Raw genomic sequence first — 17,315 nt, 5'->3', positions numbered from 1 at the left:
AGTACTATGTTTCGCCTTAGCAGAAAAGGGCATTTAAACAGTAGTGTTTGACAAGTGGAATTAAACATTCTAGAGCACTTTTAGGAGATAACAAAAGTGTCCTGGCTACAGCTGTGCAAATCAGTGATTTTTTTTTTTTAGGTATGGTGGATGTTCTGAAAAATGGAGGGGAGGATCACTTCAGGACTATTCCTAAAACAAAGAATTTCAAAATTTTTAGTGAACCAAACAAAAATCACAGTTGAACTAAATGTTTTGTCACCCAAAACAAAATGTGTTGTTTAGTTTTCATGCTTTTTTTTAAATGTTTGTTTTTAATGGAATTAAAGTAAATTTTTAATACAAATAATTTTGAATAAAAAGTCAAAATATTTCATTTTGAAAAAGTCAAAAGAAACATTTTGATTTTTTTCAGTCTTTGTTTTGCTTTAAAAAAAAACAAAACAAAACAAAAAAAAACACAGATCAAATCAGCAAATTCAGCATGAATTGGAAAAAGGTTTTGGTTAACCCAAATTTGCATTTTTTGGCAAAAAGGTTTTGGATGAAACATTTTGTCCCACTTAGACCTGGCTAATGTTCCTCTCCGTGAGATGTCCTAGATTGTTAGTAGGCTATCAGCTAATTCATAATGTTCTTTGATTACAAAGTAACTTCAGCATAGGTATTTATGTGTTCATCAGAAAGCTCACTGAGGTACATTCAGTATTGAAGGGATTATACAGAGCCACATAAAAATTTTAGAACATAAATTAAATCTCTCTGTTGTAGGTATTTCTAAGGTGCCACCATGGTATCTAAATGCTTTACAAGAAAATATTTTTTGTTTTTAATGGGGATTGACATTATTTTAAAAAGGGAAAAAGACACATTACGGGAATCTGAGTCTACACAGTGAAATGCGATAGTATGGATTTATGTAATCTGCATGTAAAAATACATTGAAATATATACATACTTCAATGTATTTTACATGCAGATTACATAAATCCATTCCATGACTAGGGACTAAATCTAGTATTTACTTTAACTCTGGTGATGTAAATTTATTCAAATTTTCTATTACGAATTTTTTTGTCATATGAAGCCATATTTAGCTCTTTCAGAAATATATTGAAAACATACAACAGATTTTCAAAAGCCATGTTTCAGTGCTAAATATTGGCTGTTTTACAGCATTTTTATTTGAAAAAATACAAGAAATGGTGAAACTACATGGACGAATTACCTGCCAAATTTCACTTTTCAATTCAAGCTATTTAAGAAAAAAACCAAAACCTCTTTGTTGTTTTTCAGAAGAAAAATGCTATAACAGGCAGCAGGTTCTTTACAACTTATTACAATACATATGCAAATAAAGAGGAATTCTTTGATATATATGTTCTCTAAAACAAAATGTGAATTCTTCAAAAACTGATATGTAAAGGCCAAATTCAAAAAGCTTGCTGAGTTCATAGTTCTACGGATTTCACATGTATCTGTGACTTAAATAACCAAATTATTTTCATTTTGAACAGTTCTTTATTATGGGAAATGTGATCCTTGGCTGACACGTTCTATTTTGAGTATGGGACCAGACTGAACTTTTCTTTCCAAGTTCTAAGTCCTTGGCAAATATGACTTGCCAACACACAGACCCTGGCCAGAGGAGGGGCCGCATGAATCTTTGAAGAGGGCTAGTGTTCATGAGATACCTGATGCCCCTCCTCTATGCAGAAGAGGGAAGATCTGTATGTGAGACCATATGACCTGGGCACTTTTTTTAAACAAAGCACTTCTATACAGCAGGCAAGATTATTTTATATACTGCACTGTACGCCTCCCAACCTAGGAAGACCCTCTTTGCTTGTATCCCCCCTAAGGAGGACAGGCATTGACTTTCACTTTGGATTTCTTCCAAATTCCCCAGTGGACTTTCTGCCACCAGGGTCTTGCGTCAAGGTTTAAACTGGGATAAATCAATCTAATACCAAGCTGAGTCTAGCTCATTGCTTAAAATAAACTTTGGAAAGAAAAATATCTTCTGCTGATAAACTATGATTATTCCAATAACCCCTGAAATCGGAATTTAATCTTTCTTAAATCGTGATTTTTGTTCTGAAATGCTGATTCTTCTCAATTTTGAGTACATTCCCATAATCATTTTCATAGATATAGCTTTCTTATATTAAAACTTTTTCTTTTGTACTAGAAACTTTACTGTACTTTGAATTGTGAACTGTGGTAATAGCTAAACTCTCTACATTAGGTAGGTGGAGACTCTACCTTTATAAATGGACATAACTGGAAATATGATGATTGGCTAAAACAGTGATTTTCAACCTCTTTTCACTTGCGGACCCCTAAAATTTCAAATGGGGGTATGGACCCCTTTGGAAATCTTGGACATAATCTGCGGATCCCCAGGCATCCACGGACCATTGGTTGAAAACCATTGGGTTAAAACAAATGTCTGGGAAAAATGAGAGAGTATGTAAATCCATGTTACTTTTCATTTGTGGGTGGATAGAATCACTCTGAAGATAATAATTAAACATTGCAGTTTGGCATTGTTCAATAACAGTGCTCAAGAGAGACTCTTCGGTAAGAAGCAATATCAGGTGAATTGGTTGTGTGAGGAAGCTGAAAAACACATTGTTGTGTCTTTGGTTCAGTGCTGAGGGAACTCACTGACATAGGTTAATATTGAGGTAATTTGCAAAACAGATTCAATATATAGGGCCACATTTTTTAAGAGTGGTCATTATTCAGAAATACCTATGCAGATTTGTGCCCACGTTTGCATGTGCAAATTGGATTGCTAGGTAGAGAATTGGCTAGCAATTTGTTCGCAATCATATGATTTGTGCAAATGAATTTGCTAATTGCACATGTAAATGTACATGTACATGATGCATATTTTTGCATGCAAGCCTCCATTCTAAAAAATACTGCTTTTATTTCCTTGTCTGCAATTACACTAACTATAAAACACATTGCAGTTTAGCAGTCCTCATGCTTCAAAGATATAAGTTTATCACCAGCTAAGTTCAGAAAGAAATTTTCACCAATGAAATATTATGGCAGTTGTATGTTTTCCTCTGAATTGTCATATATTAGCCACTCAGAGATGGGACAAGCAATGAATAACTATTGGGCTGTTTCCAGTTGGCGATTCAGATGTTCTTCTATTAATCCCTAACTTTCATGAGCTCTGCCATTCATCCAAACTATATATAAACTATAATGAACAAAATGAGAAAAAGAAATAAATATGATAATTTCTTCACATTATGGAAGTTCAAACTGGTTCCAACTAACATGAACCTAGTTATATGAAAATTGCTGATTTTGCAAATGTTATGGAAATTTACTCAGTACATGCTTTATTGCACATTATCTCCCTTCCTTTTTCCAGTACTTAAAGCCTTGGAAATTGTGTGTGGTTGGTTTGTTTGTTTTTTCATTCGTAAATCTTTTGTTGTTCAGAACATGCTGTGCCAGATTCATGTGCTGTTCTTGGAAAGAGTATTTGAGAAACTCTTAATTACCAGTGCTGTCCAAAGAAGTACATGGCACATGTGCTTTTTCAAATGCATAGATTGATTTCCTAGTTTTAGTATAGTTTTGACAGTTATTTAAGCTTGGTTCAAATCCAGGAGTAGCGGAGATGGAAAAATAAATACCCTATCCAGCTTTTACTTCTTAAATGTTGCAATTGTAGCTAATACACAGTTTTGCTTTTGGTCTGGTAATGCATGGAGAACTACTTATAAAATCATTGCATTAGTACGTTCCCTGAGGGAGGATAAAAACAACTTTAATATGATTAGGCTAAATGTGATGCATATCAGGTTAATCCTCTATATTTCCTAGAAATGAATGTGTCAGTATTATTTTGTCATAAATGATAAGACTTGAATATTCCACACAGGATCTGGAGTGAGAATTTTTTTGTTTTCATTTTTTACAGTGAATGCCAACTTTGGTATTTTAGCTGGGCTTTTAAAACAGCTGGATTTTTTTTATGGCAAACATTCTATAAACCTGTCTTTTTAGGCTATATCAGTTTCTCATAGCCAGGGGGCTTTTACAGTGCTGCTGTTAGATCTCTACTTAGTTTGATGCTTACTTAAAAAAAAAAAAAAAAACAACTTTCCAAGTTCTCATTTTTTGTGGTTGCAGCTAGAATCATATCATTCATTATGAAGTGAACTCTTACTATATTCCTGAATGCTTCAGGACTTCTTGTTGTTACGAAAAGGCTTTCCTAGCAGACTCTATTCCAAAGAGTAGACAGAGAAATTTGCATGTGTTGTATGAGGTATTAAATGTGCAGATCAGATGACTCCTTGTACTGTATGATTTGCCAGTATCATACCTTTTCCTTTAGAATGGTGAATAGGCATTTTTTCTGCTTGCCTTCATTGAATGTCCATTATGTCGGAATGGTAGTGCTAAGTTTTCATGGTCTTATTAGATCTCTATGATCCAGGCATAGTCTTAAATTTCTATTTTTAAAGTTATGAATAAGCTGCTAACTCAATGTGCATGTCTATTTTCAAATGTTTGAGAGCATCTCTGTGTGTGAGACACAGCAAATGGTATATTTCTGAATACATCTATTTATCAGGGGTAACTGCTGAATTTTTGTGTGTATGACATGCTTCACAGAACTGTGCTAGTTCCCTGAAGATGTCTGGATGTTGTGCAATTAATTCTTCTCTTGTGGTAGCAGCATCATTATATGCTGTTCTTGTTATTTCAGTAAAGTTAAACTCAGTGTAAGTTTCCCTATCTAATAGTGCTATTATAGAAACCTTAGTAATGAAAAATATAAACTGACCTTGCTCTTGGTTGTTGCTGCTGTGCAGGTGACTACCTTAGATTGTACCCTAGAGCCACCATATGCCATTAGTCTTATGCAGGATGAGTCCGAAATCTATCTGAAGATGTACTGGTAAAATGTTAACTTCAGCATCAAGTTAGAATTTTATAGAAACATTCCTCATATAGAGCATCAGATACCAAGTTCTTTCTTTGCTGGCTTAGCTGCATCACTTTTGATACGGTCCCTGGAAAAAGGCCACAAATTGACAATCTATTTCAGCCAGAGATTTCTCTGTGGTAGGTTTGTTTCTCTGCATTTTGTGGATGGTGAGATGGCTTTTCATGTGTGTGACAAATGACTCCAAATGCTAGACAGGTTTGCAGTAGACATGTTTTACAATGACAACCACAGTTTTTAGCATCAGCTGTGTGTGTGGTAACATTGTGTTGGATCACAAGCCATGTTTGTTTTATAACCTTCTTAATTTCTGAACTTTTTTGGTTCTGAATCCCAGTAAGTGTCTCTAACCCAAATCAGGTTCCCTGAGCAGCCTTTCTTTCAACTTCTTGCCAGTCCCGTTGAACTCAGTTTTGTCCATTACCGTATCATTTTAATTATTATCTAACTCAGAGTTTCATATTTGTGCCTCAAATCTGTTACATATTGGTAATCCTGTGTAGTTCCTTAGTGAGGATGTGACAAGAATTGGTGTCATTCAAAAGTAGAATTCTTTTTAGGATTCCATTAATTCTGAAATGTTACAATCCAATCCAGAGAAAGCTCATCATCCTCTGCTTGCTCTGGTTATCCATTATACAATCCAAGAGCGTCCCACACCTTAATTTTCAACAGTGCTGAGTGTGCAAAAACTTCTGTTCAGGTCAGTGAGAGATACTGGGTGGTTGATATTTTTGAAAATCAGACCACTTTTACTTGTCTAAATATCGATTTCGGTACCTTCTTTGCACAACCATTTTTGAAAATCTTTACATCTAATCCCTCTTCTTTTTAATATGCTCCAGTAGTCTTAAAGATTAGAAAGTGTTGATCCAAGTGTTCTCTCCCATGATACCAGCTAGAGTCCGGATGGAAGGAAATTTGCAGTGATCTATGCTTATTCACCTACCCTTGCTGTGAGTTTTAGATTGTAGTCTTACTTTGTTTTGCTTAAAGTTTGTTACCTTTTTTTAACTTCCCATGTGTACTTACCATTTCCCTGCATTTCTGCATCATCTGTTTGCTATTCTGCTTGCTTGCTTTCTTGTTATGATGTGAAAAGTTTGCCCTTCTCATCACATCATGCTGAGTATATTCCACTTATAGCATCATGTTGTGTTTGCTGACAACCTCCGGAAAAGTGGGTGTGTTCCAGACATGTCACCTTCGGATGTTGACTACAAAATCTGGACTCAATTTCTCTAGAAATGCAAGGGAATGTGCTTCCATATTTCCATAGCAAGGCATACAAAATGTAATGCAAATCACACTTAATTTATAAATGTGTTTAATTTAATTATCGAAGTGGGAATGAGAATAATAGGTCTCCATTTTTACTATAAATTTCTTCTTAAATAAAGCACCAATTAATCATTGTAATTATGAATAATTGAGTGGTTGTCTCCACAGAAATGCAATAATAATAATAATGTTTTCTAAATTCCTCTCTGCTCCAGACCTCTCCAACTTGCATCTTCATTTATCTTTCTCTCAATTTTTCCTAGAAGTCTAGCCATGAACTCAGATTCAACATGGCCAAAACTAATTCTCAAACATTAAAATCTTTGTCTTCACCCACCACTCCAACCACGTCACCCATTCACCTCTGCTTTCATTTTATACTTCTTACCTCCACCTTCAAAGTTTTTATAGCACCACTTAGCCTACATCACCTCTAGCATCCTGCACTCCCCCACCTGTGACCTACAGTTTATCAATGCAACACCTTTTGTGGCTTCCTTTGTCACTTTCTCTCCCAAATGGCTCCATGCCTTGTCTGACGTGGATCCTGTGCCTGTATTATCATCCTTTCTACTGTTTAATGTGCATCTTCCACTCTCCTCCCAACTCACATCCTTTGGATAACATTTAATCATTACCTTCTACTTTGTCCTTCATTCCAGACACTATTAAAAAGCTTTAATTTATCTAATTAATTTATAATGAAACAAAATCCAGACATGCGCTAACAAGCATTGCTCAAAACATTAAGCACTGTTGTCATTTCCACCTTTTCATTTGTGATATATTTAAAAAAAAAAAAAGTTTATAGCTGCCTTCACTTCCCCTCTAAACAAGGGCATTTTAAAATTAATATGGCCTTGTTCCTTGGTTATGGGGTTGGGTTTTTTTTTTTTTTTTTTTTTTTTTTGCTTTTTGGGGAGCTAGTAAAGTGTTCTTAGATGATTACCAATTATCATTCACATTTTTCTCATTAAATTCTTCATCCCAGCTGATTTGGTTCATAATTGTTTTCAACTTTGTAAAACCAGCCTTTTTAAAGCACTGTGTGTGTGTGTGTGTGTATTTCTCTCACTGGTCTGTTTGCACATTATGAATGTTGTCAAGTCATGATCACTTGTACCTAAGATATCATTAATTTTTATTTCTGTTATCAGTTTCTTCTTATCTTTCAAGATGAGGACGAATATAAAATTACCTCATGTTGGATGCAACATTTCTTGAGTTAGGAAATTGGCATCTGTAATATTTAGAAATTCCAAGGAAGTTTTAGTACTGGCAGCATGATGAGACCTCCAGCATATATCACTCAAACTGAAGGCCCATATGATCACGCAGATTTATTTTCCCTACACGTTATACATAGGTAAGGAGAGTGGTCATCCTGTTCCCCAGTGTTGTTTGATGGTTTGTAATAGACACCAACTAGTACCTTATCTTGTGCTTTATCTGTTAGGACATAGGTCTATAAGCATTCAAGATCATTTTTTTTCCAAGTTATCAGTGACTTGGAAACAGGTAATGCCATTTTTGACATAGAGTGCCACTCCCTTTCCCCTTTTGCCCCCTCAGTTGTCGCTAAATGGGTTATAACCATTAATTTTAGCATTTCAGTCATGGGACTCATCCCACCAGGTTTCAGAAATACCAACTAGATCAAATTTATGCTCATAAATGAGCAATACCAGTGCCTCTTGTTTGTTAGTCAGGCTCTTAGCATTGGTATAAAGGCAATTCAAGAATATCTTCTCTTTGTCCTTTGAGTCCTTGATTAATTTTGTTTTCAACATCTTGATTTTGTGCTTACATCGTCCCTCTTCCCCTCCCCTCTCCCATTTTGTTACTAGTTTAATGCCTTCATGACTATTCTAGCCAACCTGTTCCGGAGAAGATTGGTCCCTTTTCTACTGATGTGGAGGCTATTCAAAATACACCCCCTTCCAAGAGAAGGTTGACCAATGTTCTACAAAATCTAAACCCTCCATCCTATACCACTTACCTAGTCAGTGATTCACTTCCAGAATCTTCAGCCTACTGTTTTTCTTTGCTTATGGGACTGGAAGGATCTCAGGGAAGATAGCTTGGACATTCATCTTCAGCACACTTGTGAGTTCCCTGAACTCATCTACTATGTGTGAGACATCTCATGTCACAGTGTCATTAATGCTGATATGAGCCATTACCAATTTCCCATCCACTTCAGAAGCCGATTCAATCTTAAGAGTGACATCTCATGTCTTGGTTTCACGAAGATAGGCAGAAAATAGGACAGCGTGCTATCTCTTGCAGAATTGTTTTTCGATTTTTCTAAGTATTGAATCCTTATAAGGATCATCCATCTTCCTTGGACAGTTGAAGAACTCTTTTTGGACGATCTTGATTTTCTTACAGGTTGTGCCAAGCTGCTGTCCATAGGTGTGTCCAGTACATCTCTGTTCCCTTGGGCGAGCTGGATCTTGAGAGGTATTATCCGGTTTCCATGTTGAGGACCTGATATCAATTGGAAACTGCTAGCTGTGTAGAATTCCTCAGGTTCTCTTCTCTCTGGTGGCCACAGGCTACACATTGTTGTCTGTCTCCAGCCATGTATAATGGCACTGTCACCTCTTGGGTCTAGTGGTTATAAACTGCCAGTCCACCTCTCTAAATTTCTCTCTCTCTCTGGGTATGTCTAAATTGACGGCAGCACTGTTGGCGCCTCCGGATCGATTCTGTGGGATTGATTGAGCAGCAGTGAAGATCCGCTCAATTGATCTGGAAGTTGACGCCGTTAATCTGCCCCCACGAAAAGAGTAACGCTGCGTCGACAGGAGGGCATTTCCCACCAGCGCAGCGTAGTGGAGATGCCACTTTAGGTAGAAGTTAGGAAGTCGACAGGAGATTTGCAAGCTACTCTACATACCTTGTGTATCTCTCGTCGACTGCTGCCAAATTTAGCCAGCAATGTAGACCAAGCATCTTATTCCTTGTTGGCCAGCTCATTTCTTCCTTTGTCCTGGAATGTGAATGTTTCCTGGACTTGTCTGTCTAGTAACTCCTCAGCTTCTCTGATTCTCAGTACTGTCTCTACTTGCCCATCCAGTCCAAGAATCTTCTCCTCCAGCACAGCCACCAAGTTACACTTCAATTAGATGTTTCCTTTCTGTCATTGTTCAAGTAACTATAGTGACTCCCAGTACTGTTATTAAATCTATTTTTGATATTTTTCAAGCATCTGTAAGGAGTGAGAAGAAGAAACCCTTAAAGATCCTCTTTTATTGTATTGAAGTAGCTTTAAACTACTGTTTGATCTTTTTTGTGAAGATTTATCATATTCCAGTTTGACTTTTTAATTTGTCTTTGTTACAGTTCTCTTCAGAGGCTGAGACATTAGAAGGTCAAATGCTTAAGAAATATTCTCTACAGGAATTCTAACTTTTTCAGATCTCTGTCTTTGAACGTTTCCCCTATCGTTCATATGGTTGCTGTTTTATCTATTGAGCAGGCCATTTTGTGATCCAGAGTCAGATTTAAAAACTACTATAAAATTGCAGTCTCCAAACTGTATGTGAAAGTATTTTAATTTAGTACAGTATAGAGCAGTAACTCAACAGTAATGACATTTGCTTTAGATAAGGTCATGCTGTACTGTAGGAGCCAGTTTGTGCAACCCTTACTCATCTTGATGAACAGTTACTTGCGTAAGTAGTCCCATTCATTTCAGTGGAACTACTCCTGTAATTCAGTGCTCAGCAGGTGAGTTATGGTTGCACAATCTAGCCCAGTTTAACGGATTTCAGAAGTAGTGTTGAGGTTGATTCATTACCTGCTATGCTTTATTCATACATATTTTTGACGTATTTAATTACTGTACCATAGTTATTTATTTTTAAACAAATACTTGCTTTCCCTGGGCTTGTACATCTTAGGATTTTAGTTTTGCTTTTAACTGAAGTTGAATGCCAATTCTAAACGGGAATCTTAAATTCTTGTGTAGCTGTTTAATAATAATAATACCACCTAGCTCTTCAGTGGCACTTTTCATCAGTAGTTATAAAGCACTTTGCAGAAGCGGTCAATATCATATCTGCATTTTACAGATGGAGAAACTGAGGCACATAGATGGGAAGTGACTTGTTTTTCTTGCTTAGTGTACAGTGAGCTGCAACCCTGGGGTCAGTCATGACCAGGAGGAAACATTTGAGAGAGTCTACACTAGAATTTTATTATACTGTTAGCTAACTCAAATTAATTGGCAGTCAGTTAACGCAAGTTATGGGATGAGCAAGGCTTCCAGTGTAGACATACTTTCCTAGACCAGCTTCTTCTCCTATTTATCACCAGAAAGCATACAGATTTCTGTTCCAGTAGACTATGTTGTAATCAGAGGCTTGTCTTCGTTGCAGGACCCAGCTGTGAGGGAGAAATACAAAGCAGATATCAGACTTGATTTATTCCTTCGATCTAACTACAGGAATCTGGGCTGTGGTAGAAAGCCCTACCAGAGCAGAAGTGCAGTAGCATCAGAGGCATGTAGCTCCGATATCACTAGGCAGGTGTAGCTAGAGAGTGGCTCATCTCCTGGGCAGCCTCTACAAGGATGTTCTGATGGAGTTTTGCACAGCTCTTCTCATCTCCTTACAAAAACCACAGGGGAGTGCAGGCAATAGAGGAGCTAGCAAGTGCCCTTCCCTAGGGCTGGATTCCTCTATTGGCATAACTGCCCGGTGGGTGCAGAGAGGTACCTCTACCCCAGTTACAGGTGTGAATCAGGTGCAGTTACTAAAACAGCCTGGGAAAAAACCAGATACAGTTTTTTTAAATAAACATTTTCTTTTTACTCCAGCAGGAAAACTTCCTTTTGCAATGGAAACTGGTTTCTAGTTTCAAACTTTCATTTTCCATTGCGCTAATAGTGGCAGGATACTTCTCTTGTGATGCAGTTATTTTCTATATGATGTTTTCCTATTTGGATTTTCACTTTTTGGGCAAATAGGCAGGAAAAAAAATGGCAGTGAACAGGACCATGGTTCACAATGGCAGTGAACAGGACCAGGAAAGACAGATAAGCTGTGCAGTCCCTCCAGAGCCAAGCAATCAGGTTAGTCCGGCATGACTTGCCCTGGGTGAATCCATGCTGACTGTTCCTGATCACCTTCCTCTCATCCAAGTGCTTCAAAATGGATTCCTTGAGGGCCTGCTCCATGATTTTTCCAGGGACTGAGGTGAGGCTGGCTGGCCTGTAATTCCTCAGATCCTCCTCCTCCCCTTTTTTAAAGATGTGCACTATATTTGGGGAAGATCTTTCACTGGCAGGGGGATAGACTGAATCGACTAAAAGGTTTTTTCCATCACTAATTTCTATATCTCTATGATCTGTGTACACAGTGCTTAAACTGGAGCTCTGTACTTATATCAGAGATGTAGGATAACCTTTACTATTTTGGTCTCAAAGTGATGCCCACCAATTTTGTCTCAGTAAATTGCATTCTGAAGTGGGACAGATTTGTTTGTAACAATTTGCTCTTTGAAATAGGAATCATCTTGTCGTGTGTGTACAGGGCCTAGCACAATGATCCCAGATTGGGACTTCTAGCCACTATTGCATTACAAATAAATCATAATAACTGGCATAGATTTTTGGTTTGGAAAATGTACTAATTTTTGCTAACCTGCCTCTTGTTGCATTAGCACTTCAGCATTTGGGCATTCGCCAGAAACAATGTACACTTTGAGCTGAACTTTAAAAATCTTCAGCAATTATGTGTCTGTAGTAAGTAATAAGAGTGATTACTAGTTTATTTGAGGGCAAATATATGTTACATGATTTATCTGTATGGAAATATATGCTACAACCTGGTCAGCATGTCAGTTTATGCTTTGATACTTTTCTTTCCACTTGATTGGGAATTTGGTATTTGAAATTCCAAAAGAATTCATACCAACTTCAAGAAAGATTTGTTTGTTTATTGAGCAAATCTCTGTGAGCCAAATCTGTGAGGCTAATCATATTGTATAACAGCAAGAGGCGCTGCTGTGATCTCTTCACCCGAGCACCCTTCCCTATCCTTCAAGCCTACGTGGGCCATGTTGGTTATGCATTCCTATTTCAATTACCCAAAGCTCTATGAGGGGAAGGGTGGTGGGAAGCAAGGGAGACTGGGGCTAGCTGGGATGGGCAGGATTCTGTGTTCACAAGAGACATATAGCTCCCCAATGGCATTTTGACCTATCTGCTGAATCTGCTATTAAACATTGTTCAAAGCCAAGCCAAGCCAGTGAGGTGTTTACCAGTCAGGTCCGTATGCTTTCACCACTTCAGAAACCCGGGGCCAGCCTGCTCCTGCTTAAAACAGCTCCTGTGGTAGTTAAGAGGTTGCCACTGGATGTGTCTTTTCTTCCTCTTGTCTTCAGTTGCCTAATGGCCCTGTTCTCTCCCTGGCTGACAGCTTAACTTAGCTTCTCTGGTCTGTGCTGTATCATTCAGTTCTGTAGCTGTTATTTGTTGACACAAAAAAACTGTCTCTTGACTCTTCTGGGGCCCAGTTCTCTGCGCTGCTCTGTACAGACAGACCCTTACACTTACATGAAGCTACACTGAGCCTGTATGGATCAACTTGCATTATCAGGGATCTAGCACCCTGTTCATCCGGGTAGATTGACAGTTCTGTCACAGACTCCCTACGTGACTTTGAGGAGTCACTTAATCTCTTTACCTCAGTTCCACATGTATAAATTGGAGATAAGACTATATTTTTTTCTTCCTGTAAAATCTTTGGAAAAGGAAATGGCTCTTACTATGTCTTTGTACAGTGCTTAGCACAGTGGGAATCCAACTACATTTTGAGGCCACTGGGTATTACCAAAATACAAATAGGGGAGAGAAATAGTATACTCTCTCCCTCGGGAGGAGAAGCATTGGTGTGAAGCTGGTGAGGTGTTACACCTCTGACGGTGTCTCATCTCTGTCTTCATCAGAGCCAAATTCCTCTCTGATGCAAGTGTATACCTTGGAGTGTAGAATTTTGATTCTTATTTGTTTATCACAAAAAACAAAATTCTAAATCTAAGACTGGACCACAGAGGAATTTGGCTCTTGATTAACAAATAAATGTGAGGTCAATTGTGTCTACAGAGAGAAAAAAAATTGTAATAACCATTTTTTCAGATTGCTGGCCTTTTGTCACTTCAGAATTATTTTCCTATAGCCTGCAGGCTTTGTCCTCTTTTAAAGTAAACTGAAAGGGAAAAAGAAGTTCAGACTTTATTACATGTGAATGTTTGCAAATTTGAGAAATGTTGAGAGTACTAACACTACTTTATTTCTTAGCATCCAGAACCAGAACACACAAGAACCAAGAACAGAGAGAGGCAAAGCAGCCTTCTCCCTAAGGTAGAGAGGCACAGCTCAACCCACCTTCCTCTAGGTTGTGTCTCTGCAGACTGACTGCTGAAACTTCCCTGTGGAGCTCCTTAGTCTTCATGCAGGACAAGTGAAATCCATTACACTTAGTGATAGCTTATAATTTTAAAAGAGATTTCAGTACACCACAATTATTCTCCTCTTTTGTAATCTCTTCTGTTCCAATTAGGGAGCAGAAACAATACCATGTGACTTAAGTGACCAATCACACACCATAAACATAGACTAGAATAGCAGCAGTTTACCAGCACCCCAAAGAACAAAATTTATTTGCATAAATTACAGTAGTCAAATATTGTGAAATAGAAGTAAGTAGTTTCATAGGCCACATTTACCCTATGAGCACTACAGTGGCATAGTTACAGCAACATAGCTCTGTTGTTGACACCCCTTAGAGGAGATGCAGACTACAGCAACGGAAGAGGTTTTTCTGTCACTATAGAAACTCCACTTCCATGAGTGATGGTGGCTAGTTCAATAGAGGTATTCTTCCATCAACCTAGCTGTGTCTACACCAGGGGTTAGATCATCATAGCTGCAGATTTTTTCACATCCCTGAGTGCCATGTAACTATGTCAACCCTAAATGTAGACTAGGCCATAGAAATTCCAAATGATTCTTAAAAGAGAAAAGGGGCTAAATTCTTCAGGTAATTTATTCACAAAGAATAATTAGACTAACTGTAATAAATATTTACTGTATTATCTTGAATTTCAACCTTTTCTGAAGAATTACAACAAAAATAATATATTGTCACTTTGAAACATATAGTTCACAATAAAAGTACCTGAATTAGTCTTGTTCTGGTAGCATTTAGATAGACTTTGGATAAGTGTTTTTCAAAATGTGTGTAAATAATTAAATCCCCTTTAAAGATGCTACATGAACCCTTCCTTTTTTTTTTTTTTTTTTTTTAAATAACCCTTTGGTTAAGTCAAGTAGAAAAAAACTGTTATATGAAAACATACTAAAAATGGAAAATAAGTTTAGCAATAATATTTCTACCATTGGGTGTTGTCCAGGTACAACCAGCAATGGAAATAAGGGGAGGGGAGAGGTGTTTTGATCTTCCCTCCCTCCCCTAAATTTCTAGTTTCTTCCTATACTCTTATTACTGTATTTACTTTAAGGTTTAATGAACTAAGTGCACTTCATTTTTCTGGAGGGGGTCTTAATCATAGTGTACCAAGTTTTATATAGCTAGCAGAAGGCAATATTATGTAATATATAAACAAGAAATAGGAAGTATGATCATACAGAAGTAAGCGTAAGAGCATTAGAAGTATGGTAGATAGAGAATCATCTTATATAAAAAGGATGAAGTAATAGAGTGAATTATCCACTTTTACCTTCAAGAATAAACAGTTACAATATATTTATCTTATAAATGATTCTATTTCAGATTTGGGTTAGGAGGTGTCAGATACCTCAAGTAAATACTCTTAAAAGGAGTACGTGCAGTCCACTGCTACTGCTACTCACTACCTCCTGAATCTTTAGCAGTTTACATAAAAATTGCTGATATAGGTGTGTATGTAAACTTCTGATGGCATATCCACAAAATCTCCAGTTCCAAGATACATGTTTAAATCTGGATTTTGTTAAAAGTCAAATCTAAAAGATCTTCTACTGTAGGTCTGGATTAAAAAATTATCCTGTACAAGTTGAATAATTCAGCCTTCCCTATGCTGCGAGGCAAACTGTGTTACTGAAGGATTATCGTTCCCAGAGAGTGTTATTGGTAGGTAAACCCTCGAGGAAAAAATACAGAATTTCATTGCAGAGAAGCTAAAATTGTATTTCCTTTGTATTCAGATAAGAGGACTAACCAGAGTTTTTTTTAAATTAAACTAGATTTAGACAAGAAGAAACAGTAGTTCATAAAACTGAATATTAAAATGTTTCAGTTCCAGGAAGGGGATAAAGCTGATTGTGACTAAAGCTTTGATTGTTTACCTTTATTGGGGCAAACCTTTATCACTGTTTGTGTTCTGGTTTCCGTGCAGGTGGTTGACCAGATTGACACACTGACATCTGACCTGCAGCTGGAGGATGAGATGACAGACAGTTCCAAAACTGACACGCTGAACAGCAGCTCAAGCAGCACAACAGCGTCCAGCTTGGAGAAAGTCAAGGTGCATGCCAATGCATCTCTCATCAAGCCCCCAGCACATCCATCTGCCATTCTCACCGTACTGAGGAAACCCAATCCACCACCACCTCCACCCCGGTTGACTCCTGTGAAGTGTGAAGAGCCTCACAGGCCAGTTCCTTCTGCCAAACCTGTAAAGACTAATGGGACCCTACTTCGAAATGGAGGTTTACCAGGAGGACCAAACAAGATTCCTAATGGGGATGTATTTTGCATACCTAATAGTAACTTGGAAAAAGTTCCAATGCATCCTCTGATTCATAGACCTGATAAAGATAGGTGTCCTCAGACAGGAACGCGGGAACGGGTACGATTTAACGAGAAAGTGCAGTACCATGGCTATTGCCCTGACTGTGATGTTCGGTATAACATTAAAAACAGGGAGGTCCACTTACACAGTGAGCCGGCCCACACGTTGGGAAAGCTTCCTCACCAATGTCCTCCCTTACCACCACCTCCGCCGCCGCCTCCCTCGCTCCCTCCATTTCCTCTAGAAAATGGAGGGTTGGGAATAAGCCCCAGTAATAGCTTTCCCCCTCTCAGACCTGCGACTGTGCCTCCACAAACTGCACCGAAACCCCAGAAGACCATCTTGAGAAAATCAACCACTACAACAGTGTGATGTATGCCACTTGAAAAACTGTTTGTTTTTTCCCTATATATTAACATAAACAAATAAGTAATGAGCACTTTCTACTCAAGCAATAAAAAGCCCAAATATATTACACCCTGTGTTCAGTGAAGTGGCATAAAAATCATATGGTAAGTACAAAGAAAATGGTTCACCAATGTCACATGTATGCACCAAAGAATTTCATTATTAAAAACTCCAGTATAATGAGCGTGCTAGTAGGTCATGAGCTGCAAAAAGTGATTGCAGCAGAACAGCTCCAACTATGTTCTAAGCAGTGTTAAAAGTCCATCCTGAAAACATCATATCTGCAGTAGCAATTAGAGGTGAAGTTAAGTCTTCATCAGACAATAGAATAATTAGTACTATGGGGTTTGTGTAGGACAGGAAATTTTTGAAATACATTTGCTAGGAACATAATGTATGATTATATGGAACAAAATGCAACTCCCACTAATGATTTTTGACTGAATCTTAACAAATGAGGTTTTATATGCTTGGTTACTTTATTCGAGGGCATTAGGTCTGGAGCTGTGCATTATGATGTAAATCCTCACAATTTCAGGCAGCTTCCTTTTTGCATGTTTATATGATCTTGGCAAAATAAACAGTATTCATGTTTGGTTCTGAAATGCCCAATAACCAAAAATCAGAGAGAAGTACCATGCTTTTGAAAAGATGAGGCATGGCCTGATCAGTTATTTTCTGCTTTCATTGTTTCATCTCAAGTGGGGATTGTATTTATCTTCCTAACATGGATGAGACATATAGATTAATGAGTTAGAGCCCAGTCCTGAAGTCCTTACTCAATTTTTCCTTGTGCACATCTCCTATTGAGGGCAATGGAAGTTGTGCTTAAGGT

At 37.7% G+C, this 17,315-nt stretch overlaps 1 protein-coding gene across 5 annotated transcripts in view; it reads left to right on the top strand.

Annotated features, from left to right (window-relative positions):
• Positions 1 to 16,547, top strand: part of PRR16 (proline rich 16) — a 135,646-nt gene extending 119,099 nt beyond the window's left edge. For 3 of the 5 annotated variants that reach the window (XM_067568916.1, XM_067568917.1, XM_067568919.1), the window contains 2 exons: positions 13,578 to 13,640; positions 15,677 to 16,547. In XM_067568916.1, coding sequence (XP_067425017.1) covers positions 13,578 to 13,640; positions 15,677 to 16,444 — 831 coding nt within the window. In that variant the 3' untranslated portion in view covers positions 16,445 to 16,547. The remainder of the gene's footprint in view (positions 1 to 13,577; positions 13,641 to 15,676) is intronic. The other 2 variants (XM_067568918.1, XM_067568920.1) reach the window with 1 other exon arrangement.
• Positions 16,548 to 17,315: the final 768 nt, after the last annotated feature.

This window comes from Emydura macquarii, unplaced genomic scaffold, assembly GCF_026122565.2.
Source record: "Emydura macquarii macquarii isolate MOO-44397 ecotype Brisbane River unplaced genomic scaffold, CSIRO-AGI_Emac_v2 contig_2897, whole genome shotgun sequence".
In the NCBI taxonomy this organism is placed as follows: domain Eukaryota; kingdom Metazoa; phylum Chordata; order Testudines; family Chelidae; genus Emydura; species Emydura macquarii.
This window is presented reverse-complemented; position numbering and strand designations above follow the sequence as displayed.